This window comes from Sinocyclocheilus grahami, unplaced genomic scaffold, assembly GCF_001515645.1.
Source record: "Sinocyclocheilus grahami isolate Dianchi unplaced genomic scaffold, SAMN03320097.WGS_v1.1 scaffold1127.1, whole genome shotgun sequence".
NCBI lineage: Eukaryota > Metazoa > Chordata > Actinopteri > Cypriniformes > Cyprinidae > Sinocyclocheilus > Sinocyclocheilus grahami.
This window is the reverse complement of record NW_015506306.1, coordinates 76,147-92,152: the sequence shown is the minus strand read 5'-3', so window position 1 is coordinate 92,152 and position 16,006 is coordinate 76,147. Positions and strand designations below refer to the sequence as shown.

The window sequence follows — 16,006 nt, the reverse complement described above, 5'->3', positions numbered from 1 at the left end:
GCATTCTTGGAAGAACATCATGAAAAAGCAGTCAGATGGCAAAAAGTTTTTGAAATAGATAAAGAATATAGTAAACTGACAGACTTCCATTCGTTCCCTAATACAACCAAATGACCACCACTCGGCACAAACATTGATTATACATCCCTGCTTGTACTTGTTTAAATCATTCAGAATTTAGCATGGGGCTAATGAGGCTAATGCATGTAATAAAACACTTAGACTGTATGCAGGTCATATGTTGCATTCATGCATTAGTGTAATGTAGAAGGGAAAATTCCTAGATCCATTTATCTTTCACATTTCTTTGACTTAATAAAGAACAGACATAGATATACTGCTCAACTGGTGTTTACTTTGAGATAAACTACTGGATGAGTGCAAATATAAACTTTCTTTCTTGGGGTGAATATGAATAGATATCCCAAGATTCAAGATGATTGAAAACTGCATATGGAAGCCATCCATAAATATGGTTAAATAAACCACAAAAAAAAATAAAAAATTAAAATAATAGGGCTATTTATTTACAGGTATATCCTTCAATATACAGTATATATATAGTTTAGTTTACTATGATGTTTACTAGATCAGTTCACTATAATGAAAGATTTTGGTTAATAACATAAAATTTTAGTTTGTTCTTTGCACAAAGTGAAGAATTTATGTATTGCTTTAGAAAACTTGGAAAATATGACAAAAGTCATATGGACCACTTTTATGAGTTTTATGTTTTTTTTTTAGTCCTTTTGGGGCACCTGCTTTTGAAAATGAACAGTGTGAGCATTTCGCAACGTGAACCATCATTTGGTTTCCATGAAAGCTGGAAAACTATGGAATTGGAACAACCCAAAGGTGAGTAAATAATGACAGAATATATAAAATCAAACTTTTGAAGCTATAACTCACCATCAAATTTGGTCTTCAGGATGTAGTCCTTGTACAGCTTTTTTCCATTGACTGGTTTCATGGCACTGCAGAGTTTGGTGGTGTTTGCGCACACTGCTTGTCTCATGTTATGATGGGCATGGGCCATAGCGTAGACAGCATTCACCACAAACATGATCTTGGACTCCTGCTCGAATTTGCCATCCCGGAGAGAATGTTTCCCACAATTAATATCATGCAGGCTGCACTGAAAGTTATTTTCCCAGAACTCTCTGAACCAGGGGTTACGTGTGTTATTATAAGGATTGAGGTTTGTGAAGTATGTTGCAAATTCAGGGATTGGATAGGATGCAAGTTCAATGGTAAAAGCTCCATCTGCTACACTCTCACTCCCTCTCACCACACTCTCCTGTGCCCCCCAACCATCGCTGGCCACCCAGATGAAGGAGACGTTCATGCGCTTTGCTGCAACCAGGAGCTCTCTTGCGTCTTCACTTCTGGTGAAGAGGATTACTACTTTAGCATTGGATTTCTGCAACAGAGATCTGATTACTCCTTCATAACTGTAGGGGTCCATGGAGCGACTGACCTTGGCGGACGTAGCGATGCAGATTTGCAAGGCCCGGGCCTCTTGCTGAAAGGCGTCAATACCTGTCTCACCGTAATCACCCTCTGAGGCAACTGTGGAGACATAAGTCCAGTTGAAATAGCGCAGAATCTCAGCCACAGCTTTGGCTTGGTAGAAGTCAGGGGGTACAGTCCGGGCAAAGTAATCATAACGGGATTTGTCGCTCAGTTTCGCACTGGTGGAGGCATAACTGATCTGAGGAATCTGGAAAAGACGCAGGAGATTGGCCACCTGCAAAAAGACAAATGAAAAACTGTGATGAAAAACTACTGAAGTGTGTAAATGGCCACACTATTTCACTGTGATTCACGGGTGTTGGCTGTCAGTACAATTCTCATAAACTGTGTAATCAAATGCATGTGTACTTTAGACCCTACAACCATAGGGTGTCTTCATTTTCAGCCAAGTACCCATATACAGTGGGTACGGAAAGTATTCAGACCCCCTTAAATTTTTCACTCTTTGTTATATTGCAGCCATTTGCTAAAATCATTTAAGTTTTGGGTTCTTCTTTACTTCTCTCACCAAGGCTCTTCTCCCCCGATAGTTCAGTTTGGCCGGACGGCCAGCTCTAGTAAGGGTTCTGGTCGTCCCAAACGTCTTCCATTTAAGGAATGGATGCCACTGTGCTCTTGGGAACCTTAAGTGCAGCAGAAATTTTTTTTGTAACCTTGGCCAGATCTGTGCCTTGCCACAATTCTGTCTCTGAGCTCTTCAGGCAGTTCCTTTGACCTCATGATTCTCATTTGCTCTGACATGCACTGTGAGCTGTAAGGTCTTATATAGACAGGTGTGTGGATTTCCTAATCAAGTCCAATCAGTACAATCAAACATAGATGGACTCAAATGAAGGTGTAGAAACATCTCAAGGATGATCAGAAGAAATGGACAGCACCTGAGTTAAATATATGAGTGTCACAGCAAAGGGTCTGAATACTTAGGACCATGTGATATTTCAGTTTTTCTTTTTTAATAAATCTGCAAAAATGTCAACAATTCTGTGTTCTTCTGTCAATATGGGGTGCTGTGTGTACATTAATGAGGAAAAAAAATTAACTTAAATGATTTAAGCAAATGGCTGCAATATAACAAAGAGTGAAAAATTTAAGGGGGTCTGAATACTTTCCGTACCCACTGTATATACATACACACACATATACTGTACATACATATATATATATATATTCAAAAGTTTGGAGTCAGTAAGATTAAAAAGAAATGAATACTTTTATTCAGCAAGGATGCATTAAATTGATAACGAAGAGTGAAGATGTTACAAAAGATTTATATTTGAAATAAATGCTGCATTTTAAAATAAATGCTACATTTTAAAATATATTTAAATAGAAAAATATATATATATATATTACATTGTATTGAGCATTTCAGAAACATTTTAAGTAATTGCACTGACCTCAAATTTTTGAACCGTAATAACCGTAACTGCTTCCACCAAAGAGTGAAAAATTTAAGGGGGTCTGAATACTTTCCGTACCCACTGTATATACATACACACACATATACTGTACATACATATATATATATATATTCAAAAGTTTGGAGTCAGTAAGATTAAAAAGAAATGAATACTTTTATTCAGCAAGGATGCATTAAATTGATAACGAAGAGTGAAGATGTTACAAAAGATTTATATTTGAAATAAATGCTGCATTTTAAAATAAATGCTACATTTTAAAATATATTTAAATAGAAAAATATATATATATATTACATTGTATTGAGCATTTCAGAAACATTTTAAGTAATTGCACTGACCTCAAATTTTTGAACCGTAATAACCGTAACTGCTTCCACTAATTTTGTATCGGGTTGATATTCCCCTAACCCTACCTCTAAACCTACCCCTCACAGAAACATGTGCAAAACAATGGATTTAAATAAAAACATGTTTTGTCCAATTTATAAGCTTTTTAAACTAGTGAGGACCAGTAAAATGTCCTTACTAGTGGGTTGTCATAATATTAGTGAAATATATACAGTAAGTGAGGAAATTTGGCCCTCACAAGTATAGTCAAACAAGTACACACGCACACACACAAACACATAAAAAATTGGTATTGTTCTTATAACTAAAACAATTGCAGGACAGACTTTTATTCAGATTATTGTTATTCAGAGATTAAAAAAAACATCTACACTAAAATATAAAATGAAACACACAAACAAATATGCTAATCCCTAACCCTATGAAGCCATTTTTATATTTCAATTTTGTGGTAGTAATTGTGTTTTGCATTAGTGCAATCGGACAGAATAGTTACTGTACCATCAACTGTCAACATTTACAGAAAAAGTCAAAAAGTGACAATTTCACAAAAAAAAAAAAAAAAAAAGCTGTAGTTAGGTCTGGCACTTAGGTCTGAGCATGAAAATGTAATTCATCTGATATCACAAATTAAGGCAGTTATCACCACACACTTAGCATACTGCAGCGATTAGTCTCACCCTTCTCACTTGCCTCATCTCCGAGAACCCTAATGGCAACATTTTGCATTCCCATTTTCACAATGAAATAATAGCAGTCTCAAATCCTAAGAAACTAGCCTTCTCTATATCTGACATGGGTGCAACATTGTCAGCAGCACTTCATGAAACTATGACTTTCTATTCTTGCTGTTATTAAACATTAACCCTTTAACTGTCATAGTGGTGGTTTATTAGTAAAATATGCATGTACTAAAACTGTGACTCTATGAGAGACTTCATTGAGTATCTAGGTGCTGAAGGACACTGAAGTGCTAGATCTATATGATATTGCAAAGCGAGTCACTTCACTCAGTAAACCTGAGACACTTCTGCCAGCTGTATGTGAGAGTGTTTCAGTTTTGATCATGTGATATGCAATGGAGCCTGACTGGTCTGTGCCTCAGGCAGTTACTCAGAAGCGAAAGTCAGTATGGGAAAGTCAGTATGAAGATGCCAGCAACAGAAAAGAAAGCTCTTCAGGATTTCTTTGTACTGTATGTCATTGTCAACATTGCATAACATGTAATTGTCATCACCTAAACTTCCAAAACCAGAACACAGTGAATATTTGAGGTCTCAGACACAAAAGAAAAGGTCTCATAAAAAGAGAAATACAAAGAGAGTCTTTTCTGAATGCTATCCCACTTAAAAAGTTTTTATTTTAATGCAGTGCTTCCCGAATTAGTTGTACCCCCACAGCCTTATCAGTAAAACTAAAGGCCCCTTCAAAGATATCAAACCATAAATGTGTTCCTTTTCACTTAAACGACAATTGTTTAAAGAATAAAAAAAATAAAGAAAACCTTAATTAATAATAACTGAACCCTAACAAATCTCCTAATAAGTATCATTATATCTAGAATCACAAAGTATGTGTGCAAAGTGCATGGTGAAATAAAGATCAGGCAAATAAAGAGATTACCGGCTACTGTTTTGTAAGCACAAATGGAATATAGCCAGAAGATATTTAGCACCAAGGCCACAACCTACTCTTCACATCCACCAGACTCAAGCTTTCTCCTTCAAACAAAAGTCAACAAATTATTAATGTAACTGCCTTACCTCATGTACTTTCACATAAACAGCCATTTAGAAATATTACCTGTCTGTTATGCAATATTTCTATTGCACACTGCCCTACTTACTGTAAGTGCTGGACCTCAAGAATGCATACTACAGCAATTTTCATGTGGTTACTAATGCATGACGTCAATAATAATGTCACTTTTGTCTATGTGACACAGCTGGGGCAAAAACGGCTAATAAAAGGCTTGTGCTGGTCATTATCGTAGCCAAATAAGTCTAGTCAAGTTACCTTTATTTCTATAGCACTTTATACAATACAGATTGTTTTGTAAATGGCAGAATCAATATGAAAAGTCAATTATGGAGACAATTCAGATTCTACTGTAAAGCAGATCCAAAAAAGACAACAGTGTCAGAATTAAGGTCAAGTCAGATCAATAACAGGGTAAAGTTCATTCATTTTGAAACAAGTTCATTTGAGCTACGAAGCAGCTTTACAGAAAACAAAAGTGTCATCATCCAGCTTAATTCAGTTCTAGTTTTGTTCTCATCCAACTGTGTCAACATTACTGAAAAAACAATACAACATGCACTAAAACAACTGCTCACCAGATAAATAAAACTGTTTTATAATCTTACCTTTATATCGTAAGCTAAGACAAATACAGTCCATTACAACATACAAACAGCCTAGCAATAAGACAAACACTACAACAATATTATCCACCTTATTTTCCCGTAAGAGTGGGCCTGGCCATTTGTAAATTTTATGGGTCTGGCTTCCAGGGTCATCTGCATCCAGCTATTTTTAGCGGTGCAAAACAGCTCGTTTTGCTACATGATATTGCAAATTGGTATGTCTTACCATATTATTTTAATGTATTATATTAATTATGAAAACACTAGTTTGTAGTTCAAACAGTTTTACCATTTACTGCACTTTGTTATTCTTCTCATTATTTCCCTACAGCGGCTAATGAACCGGAAGTCTCGCACATTGACAGAAAACAGCTTACTTCCACGTGGAACAATAAGGTGGATAATGATAATGATAAAGGGATAGTTTACCCAAAAATCTTGGGTGAACTATCCCTTTAAATCCTCTGAGGTAATTTTACGATAGATTGGACTGCAACATAGTGTATGACGGTGATTATTTTACAAAACATCAGATTGCTGAATGCTGTGATTGACCAAACAGAATCATTCTGAATAATAAAACTGTATATAAATTATTAAATCAAATTAACATTAGATCAGATGTATTTTAATAATAGGTGACACCAGAATTATGAAAGATATACCTGTAACCTCTATCATAAAACTCTCTCTCTATCTCTTGTTATGCACAGATTCAGTCGTCTCATATTGAAATTTCCAGCGGCATTTGTACAGTTATCGTAGAGGCGCAATATGAAAAGTTCAGCATATATTTTCATATCTGTTGCTATAGAAACAAGTTGGGTTGAAAATAAGAGGGTGCCTTTGAGAAGCAGAGGTTAATGTTGTTACTTTGTTTCCCCACCTCAGCCTTTCTGACGATTCAATGTCATATAACATTAGCTGAAACTAAAACCCTCTGTCTGTGACAAGTCCAGACTGTCTGTGTTTAAACATATTAGAAGACAGCTGCCAGATTTGCTCTCTGTTTTACTTTTCCTTCATGTCCTTTAGATTCACACACCCTTACTTTGATGCCAAACTGCAGGATCTGCGAAAGAAACAAGCAAGGTGAAATCAACAAACACATTTATTTAATATTGAATTTTAGTGAATAAAATTAAGCAATATAACGTGTATATAAGTAAGATTTCATGGGTGTCTCAGAAATATAACTGGAGACTATCAGTAATTATCTAAATTAGTCTATGCTCTAATCACCTCTTAATTATAGTACATTTTCTAATTGTTTCTTAAATTAGATTTAATAGCAGTCTTGTATTCATTAGCCAGCTTTGTACTACAGTAGCTTCACATTTGCCGCCATCAGTGTAAAGTGCATGCAGGTGCTCATGGATATTTATTGATTACAGTTCAGGATTTTTAATGCAAATGTTGCATCTGTCTGATGACATTTCTCCAGCACTACAGCAGAAGGCTGCCAATCACAATGGGATGAAAGATTATTTTCACCAATTAAGTGTTTTAGCATACAGCTTGATAAATAGCAAGGATCCAGTGTTTTTTGAATACAGTAGCACCATTGTGAATCATTCATGTCCTCAGCACAAATTATGTGGGACAAATTAAAATACAGTTTTATACTAAGAGTAACCTTAAGTATGATCAAAAGTAGCAGTATTGCTTGTGTTAAAAGAAATGTTAATGAATGAATGAGATGAAATATTAAAAAACAGATGGCAGTGCCCAGATACTAAAAGATCATCAAAGGTTTCGAAATTCAAATTGGTCACAGTTACAGTATCAGCATAATGTTCTCAACAAGAATTTCAATAATTTTTTGAGGAGCATTTCAATCCAATTGATTAGCACTGATTAGCCTTGGGTCGCTTTTCTATTATGCCAAATGGCTTTGTGTGACTTAAACACATTAGATATGGAGCTAATGCCCTTTGTCATGATGCTGAGAGTCTGCCTTCAAGACACAGCCTAGGATTTAATTAAGAAAATCACCAGCCACATGGATTTACAGACGGAAGAGTCAGCTGTTAAGTGGATTAATTATTCTAGAGGAAAGGATGGCTCTTGAACAGCGGGATTTGTGTTTGGTGAAAGAAGTGGACATGCTGTATGTTTCTTATTTAACATACAGTATCCAATTATTCCTATTCTGCAATATATTTCCATGTCAATAGCTGCTGAAAATTCTGCTTAGCTATAACAGGAATACATTTAATTAAAAAAAATATTATAACAGAAAACAGTTATTTTAAATTGTAATAAAATCTTGCAATATTAATATTTTACTGTATTTTTGATCAAATAAATGCAGCCTTGGTAAGCATAAAAATATTCTTTTAAAAACATAAAATCTTAATTATTCCCATTTTTGACTAGTAGAGTAAACTAATTTTTTAAACATTTTATATATGTGTGTGTGTTTGCTTGTGTGTGCAACAGTTCTTTCTGGTCCTCAAATCTGATTGGCTGAGAGCCTTTTCCCAGAGTGAGATATTCTAGAAACATCGGAACTCCAACCAACTGTTTGTATCACTCCGCTTGCGGTATTTCTCACAGCGAGACACACAAATTCACTATAATTTTATAAATAATATTGTTTTTCTGTCACGGATTGTAGTTTTACGAGTTTTTTAGGCGAGAATGTACTTGTTTTGACTTCAGATATGCAGATTGTTAATAAAGATAACATCTTTGCTTCGGAATTTAAAGGAACTTTGGCACCACTGACAGATATCTAATCTTGTAAAATGTGTGGTAAGTAATTTAACTTACTGCCACTCCGTAGTATACACAGAGTATGTGTGATCGCGAATCTTGAAAGTAAAAGTGAGAGAGCATTCAAAAGCGATTTCAATGGCCCACATATTAATCGAGGCTCCCTGATACCCGCAATTTATATACAGTATAATTACCCAAACTATATAATTGCAAGAGAAAGCATTGAAATATATTTTTTCCTCCCATCTCATATTTATTACACATCAGTACACGTCATTTCCTTTCCAAACATGGTATTCGGATTCAGGCACATCCCTACAATGTTTTATTGTGAATATGATATTGAGCTGAAGAATGAATGCTGTATCAGATGCAGGTAATCACACTCGCTCAGTCCATCTCTCTCATAATACTCTACTCTACATAATACATTGAGCTTTTAAAACCATAATACAATAAGTTTGCAATGAAGCAACTCAACTCAACAACTCACCTCATAGACACGAGGCCGCAGTGTATTGCTCACACACACATATATATATATCACAAAAGGTACTGCATAACATGAAACACCCTACACAGGAATGCATCTTGTATTTACTGATGAGCATGTAAAAACTTTCCCCTTAAGACATGTTTGCAGTCTGACAGTGCGCTCATGTCTTATTCATTTACACAGCTGCGTAACACTGGCCTGCTGTCAGTCACTCTATCAATACACTCTCTGCACTGCCTTCATATTGACATTTTAGAGGAGAAACGATCCAGAGACAAAAAAGAGAGGAAAATGGAGAATAGAGACTGATAGAGAGATAAAGGGAGAGAGAGATTACGCTGTAGTAACCTTGTTTGTAAGGCTCTGGGACCTTCTGCTCATACTAGATCCAAGCTGAGCTGAAGATAACATAGAATATCGCACTATTTCCTTGGTCTAATGACTCTCAGTCTCTTTACTGAAATCTATTATTTTGGCTTCCTCTATAATGCAAGAGACTGAAACATACAGCAGAGAGAGACTCACACTGAGGGCAAAGCAGCACTGCATTATATCTGGAAGGTTTTCAAAAATGAAAGAATGTAAAGCAAGAAGACAAAATATACATTTTTCCATTCATATCCAATACCCATCTGTTTACAATTTAAGAATGAATTGATCCGACTACTCATCTACTCATTAATGCATAGACTATTCATCTTCTTTCCCACTCATTTCTCGCTCACTGATGCTCTTTTCTCTTATGTGATGTCACACACTGCGCTTGTGCTATCACACATTTCATTCCATATTTCATATCACACACAGCACTGGCTCCACTGAGCAATTTGTTCCCAAGCACAGAAAGTGTTACTATGAAATATGTATAAACAGAGTAGAGGGAAAAAATTGAAACACACTTTTGCAGAATTTAACGCAGTATGAAGATAAAGATGGACATGAACAATTTACTTCTTAGGACTGTCAAAGTTATCTGTTAAACTGCTTTGGAACAATATTTGTTGCGAAAAGGACGATAAAAATCCATTTGAAATGAATGTTTCTCTTTAGGTTTATACTTTGGGGGTAAAAAAATAGATACAGTACAGCTAATACAAAGTCAGTATTATTCAGATAGCTTTGGCTTCAGTACAGTAACAGTAAAAATGCCAACTATTTAATTTAGAATAATTTCACACCTTTAAACATGTACATACAGTATATACTATACATATTGTATATACAGCTGCCTTTATATTTAGTGGATCATCATATTTGGGGGTCCTTGGAATCAAAAATTTTGAAACCCCTGCTTTAGATGATGTAAGACATGACCAAAATTTGGGGGGAAAATAATAATTTGAAAAGGGACTCATGTTCAAATCCCAATCTCACTACATATTTTTGAAAAAATAAAATAAAATAATAAATAAGGGTATGTGGCCCCTCAATTGATATGGGCACGATTCATAAAGATGTCATGACTTTTTCAACATGAAAAACCCATCTGTTTGTCCGTAGAGATTGTCTCACCCTACTTTTGAAGACACATCCCCACTACACATCACAAAGACACACACAATTCAAACACAACTCAAAACTGCAGACTTGCCTAATAAATAAAACCTCATAACGTGCTGGATAATACATCATTTCATACATGCAGAGATGCGTGTGAGGAATGCCATATGAGGATTATGATAAATGCGGTGATAATGATGACCAAAATAATATTTATGATAATGCTGCTGTCATCAGTGATAATGATGATGAAGAATGACAGTGTCGGCGCTGACGATGAGAATATTAGTGACACAGATCATGTAATAAATGATGAACTAATGCTGCAGTGACATCTCTTGAGCAGCTTTGTTTGCCGCTACATCAGAGGAAGTGGATTCCACATTCGGGATTTTGAAGAGTTCCGTTGCCAGGGAACAGCTGTGAATGTGTTTGGCCAGGTGGAAGTGTGACCCGGTTAGAGAGGAGAGGATCTATCTGATCTAACTCTGATCCTTCACCCCAGTCTGACAGAGGACTCTCTTGCTCAGGCTTGCTCTCTTTCTGACAGGGGTCTTTATTTTTATGTGTCCTTTAGGTGGCAACAAAGTCACTAGCCACCATCCTAGCGCTCACTCTCATAATCTCAACAATTCTTCAGTACGTGAATCACAGATTAATTATTATAATAGTCTAAATGTGAAAGTTAAATGCAGTTTTAGTGTGCGAAACAACCTAAAGGTTACATTTTCATTTTGATCTGAGGTTCACAGTGAGCTACACATCAGATGTGGAAACACTACTTTTCAAAAGTTTGGGGTTGGTAAGAATTTTTAGCTACCCAGGGTCATTGGGAATACATGCCTCTTCCTTTGTTTCTGCAAAACTCATATGGACGCATCACTGCAGCTTCCAGTTGAAATGAACACTAAAGGCAGTAAAACTCTGACAACTTCCTTTTCACACAAATTATGGGGGAAGGTTACCGGACATTTGAATTCTGAACCGCCGCAATACGTGCGTGAAGCAACGTAATAAAAATGCTGCAATTCATGCCTGTACCAACGTAATAAAAACGTGGCCACAGTCATGTATTGGAAATGCATTTTAGAACCACTCACTAGACATTTCACTTTGAAACTTCCGCAAAACGTACAGTAAGGTACGTAATATCTGTGTTGTGTAAACTTCACTACAAGCACGATTTTTCAATTAGCCTGGGCTGCTTTTTAATGTGTTAGAAAGAAGTCTTGTATGCTCACAATAGCTGCATGTATTTGATTAAAACTACAGTAAAAAGGGAATATTGTGAATGACAACAACTTAAAATAATTGTTTTCGGTTTAAATTTTAAAAAAAATTATTCCTGTGATGGCAAAGCTGAACAGCATTAATTTAAAATAGAATTTTTTTGTTGTCTTTACGGTCACCTTTGCTTTTAATTTAATGCACACTTACTGAATTAAAAAATATTAATTTCTTTAAAAAAAATCTTACTGACCCCAAACTTTTGAATGGTAGTGTATATATAACTTCAAAAAAGTACACTTGTAAAAATATACTTTTTTTATACTATATATATATATATATATAAATAAGTGTATTTTTTTTTTTTTATGAGACAGATGTCGAGTGTTGATGAAGCATTTAAAGAGATAAACTGCTGCTCCTTATGGCACCAATAAACGGTCTCAGTCATGCAGACAGAGGTAATGGTATGTTTCTAACAGCCAGAGAGGGTCCTTATAACTGTCTCTAAGAATGGTGAACACAGTCAATTGACTTTCAGCTTTCTATGCCCATCCATACTTGTGAAACGCTCAATTACCTAACTCATTTTTTCTTTATAATGTTGGTTTAAAATAATCTGCATTAGACTTTTACATTTCAAAGATTTCATTACTGAGGAACTGCTTTGTTTATTTATTTGTTGTCAGTCTGTTAGCATTAGTGCAGGATACTGCTTCATTATCAGTCACACAAAGCCGAGAACTCCAATGGACCGAATAAAGCTGTAGTTGCCAGTATGAATTAATCACTAGCTATTCCTGAGGTTAAATGTTCCTTGGTATGGTTACAGAATGCCTACAATCAAGAATTAACATGGAGCTCTGAGCATTTTCTCAGAGAACAAGTCAACTTCTATAGGATTATCATTCAGCGCTTTGCTTTGAGCATTGAAAATTGTTGTTAAGAATTCGGTTCGGTTCAACGTCCTCTTGAACGTCTCTTCTTGTCTGGATAAAAAATAATTAAAAAGCAGTATAAATATTATGCCTGCAATTGCATTGCAATAATCATAAGCAAACACTTTAGACCAGGAAATTAAACAAGATAAGACACCAATTATGAAGGTTCTACACCTGCATCTCCGCATAAAGCTGTGAGTCACTCAAGTGTGGTGAATCATCATGAAACTCATACTCAGAAATCACAAGTAAATGAAGCTCACAGCTCATAGTTCAGGTGCAGAGACCCGCATACAACAGCAACTTCATTAAGAAGGCCAAAAGCACCGCTGGGAGTTTTCCAGGTAAACTACAGGAAGACTTCTGTCCGGCAGTATCAATCCTTGGTGTAAAAATAGCTAAAACACAGGAAGGTGGTGAGATCAGCTGAATATATCACCAGAGGTGTTTTGTCCAACCAGCAAGACAGCTCTAGCAGAACTAAGGCCAGAAAATTAATCAAGGATTCACTCAACAGGCTGCTTTCAGGGAAATGCTATCACAGCTTTGAGGCCAACACAAAGAGATTCAAGAAAACTACTCTGGCTGGCTGGCAGGCTGGGTGGTTGCTATGCAGTTGGTGTTCATGAGGATTGTTTTTTAGTTTTTTTTAGGAGCTAGGCGGTTTCTGCGTGGTAGCTAATAAGCTGCATAATGCTGCATAAATGTTGCTTGATCTGTGCATATCTCTCTACTGATTCAGATTACTTTTTCACTGGAAGAAGAAATATTATGGATAGATGATTCATTTGAAGTTGTTAATGATGGATTTGTTCAGATGGTTGCTAATTAACTGCATACTGGCCCTAAACCAAAAGAGTGTATTTGATATTCTAGTAAAAATGTACTCACCCTATGGCCATCCGAGATGTAGATGAGTTTGTTTCTTTGTAAGAAACAAATCCATCATTAAGGCATTTTAACTTTAAAACTTTAAAATCCATAATAACACTTCCTTTAGTGAAAAGGTTCCCCTGTTGTCATCTCACTCTAAAATCCACTGACTTGCAGTATCTGTTTAGAGCTGTTTTGGACTGTTTTAGCTTGTTAGCGCTGCTTGATCTCTGCTTATTTCTCTCCTGACTCAGACGAGACGACTTTTTCACTGTAGGAAGCAATATGGATAGAGGACTTGTTTGAAGTTAAAAACATCTTAATGATGGATTTGTTTCTTACAAACGCAGCTTTTCACGTCACAAGACATTAACTGATGGACTGGAGTCATGTGGATTATTGTGATAGTTTTTTATCAGCTGTTTTGACTCTCATTCTGACGGTACCCACTCACTGCAGAGGATCCATTTGTGAACAAGTGATGTAATGCAAAATTTCTCCAAATCTGTTCACATGAGGAAACAAACTCATCTACATCTTGGATGGCCTGAGGGTGAGTGCATTTTCATTTCTGGGTGAAAATTAACCTTTAAAAAGAGCATTGCTTGCAAACAATCAATAATTCAGTACAAAGTTTGATGAAGGATAGTCAGAGCAAGTTCAACAAAAGAAAGCACAACAAACAAAACTATGAATCAACTACCACTCAAAGATGACTTATTCTTTTACAAAGATGAAGAACCGCGCACACACACACACACACACACACACACACACACAAAAAATGAATGCATGTTTATGTCAGGATTTTTCAATGGGCCTTAACTGGAATTACTGCATATTTTTAGTATCAGACGTATCAGTTACATGCTAAACAAAGTGCATTCTGTGTAGAAATGTAAATTTCTGCAGCAATATCTGTGCAACAACGTATTGCGTTGTAAACCAGTTGACATCCCTTCAGCTTTGATGTGTTGTCAAGCCGATGATATATGTTTCAGATTTAGGGGGTTGGGGCTGTGCTTTGGAGCAGACACTTTAGAACAGCGCCTCCATAAATAGCTGCCAGGCAAGGACATGCACTTTTTATGAGAAAGGCCCCAAATACCGACCTCAACCAAAATTATATCTCGTTAATCAGACTCTCTCTCTCTCTCTCTCTCTCTCTTGCTCGCTCACATGCCCTAAAAGCTTATTTAGCTTTGTGTCTGTGCTGTCAAAGCCCGCCATTCTTATCACTCCACAGGAAAGAATGCCAATAAAAGAGAGTGGAGTCTTAACACGAGAATCTCTAAAAGCCTGAAGCAACCTCCTGCCTGTTTCAGTCAACTCCACGCAGCTACCAGTGAGTTCACACTACTGTCAAGCATCTCACCTTTACAAGCCTGCTCTCATTTCACAGCCATACTTCCCTGAACAAAATTTACAGCTTAAAAATTCATGGATGGATACAAAGTTATCAGCTCACAGTGTGAGAAAGCATTCAAGAGCATATAAAGAATGAAGAGTGTATAATGGATTTTTATTCACTCTCAATGTAAAACCCCAGTGTTATTTCTAAAGGCAAAAGCTCACAAATAATGAGCAGAATCAGGGTGTACTGAATAAAAAAAAGAAAATGGTTAATCAGGGTTTTACAAAATTCAGAATTGAGCAAATGAAGAGTTACATTTCCCTAAATTTCAAACTCCCTAAAGTTTGGGGTTGGTAAAATTATTTTTTTAATTTTTGAAAGATGTCTCTTATATGTTCAGCAAGGCTGAACCGATCTAATCAAAATACAGTAAAATCAGTAATATTGTTAAATATTATTATAATTTAAAATAACTTATCTATTTTAATATATATTTGAAAAATTTAAATTATTGATTTGATGACAAAGCTTAATTTATTATTTCAAATGTAAGAAACATTTCTTATTATCATCAGTGTTGAATACAGTTGAATACAGTGTTGAATACAGAAATGTGCTGCTTAATATTTTTGTCAAAACTGTGATTAGTTTTTCAGGATTCTTTGAAAAATAAAAAGTTCAAAAGAACAGCATTTATTTTAAATCTTTTGTAAATTATTAATGTTATTATAATTCTCTCACTTACAATTTAATATTTAATGCATCATTGCTGAATAAATGTATTCATTTAAATCAATCAATCAATCAATCTTACCGACTAAAAACCTTTAAATGGTAGTCTATTTGTGGCAATACACACATCAGTGGAGGTTTTGTTAAAATAAATTAACTTCATTCAAAATGAATTATTTTACTATTAATTATTTTTTGTTGCATTTTAAATGTATTTTATTTACATAAATTATTCAAATCAATTATATGAGTTCCTTTGAATTTCAATTTTATTTAGATTTTTTTATTATTTTAATTTGACTTCCTTACATTTACAGTTTTGCATACTGTTTTCTACTTCAATTCAAATTCAGGAATTTAAAAGGTATTCTCAATTACATTATGAATGGCACAAAACTGAACTTATGATTTTCACACAGTAAAAAAATATAATTGGCAAAAATAACCTTCTTTCTTCTAAAAATTGAGAGGGGGGGGGGGGGGGGGGGGGAGGG

The 16,006-nt window shown here is 35.4% G+C and overlaps 1 protein-coding gene across 2 annotated transcripts in view; it reads right to left on the bottom strand.

Moving 5' to 3' along the window:
• LOC107567094 (metabotropic glutamate receptor 2-like) overlaps positions 1–16,006 on the bottom strand; it is a 32,472-nt gene that overhangs the window by 6,321 nt on the left and 10,145 nt on the right. For both annotated transcript variants that reach the window (XM_016252707.1, XM_016252708.1), the window contains exon 3: positions 910–1,747. In XM_016252707.1, coding sequence (XP_016108193.1) covers positions 910–1,747 — 838 coding nt within the window. The remainder of the gene's footprint in view (positions 1–909; positions 1,748–16,006) is intronic.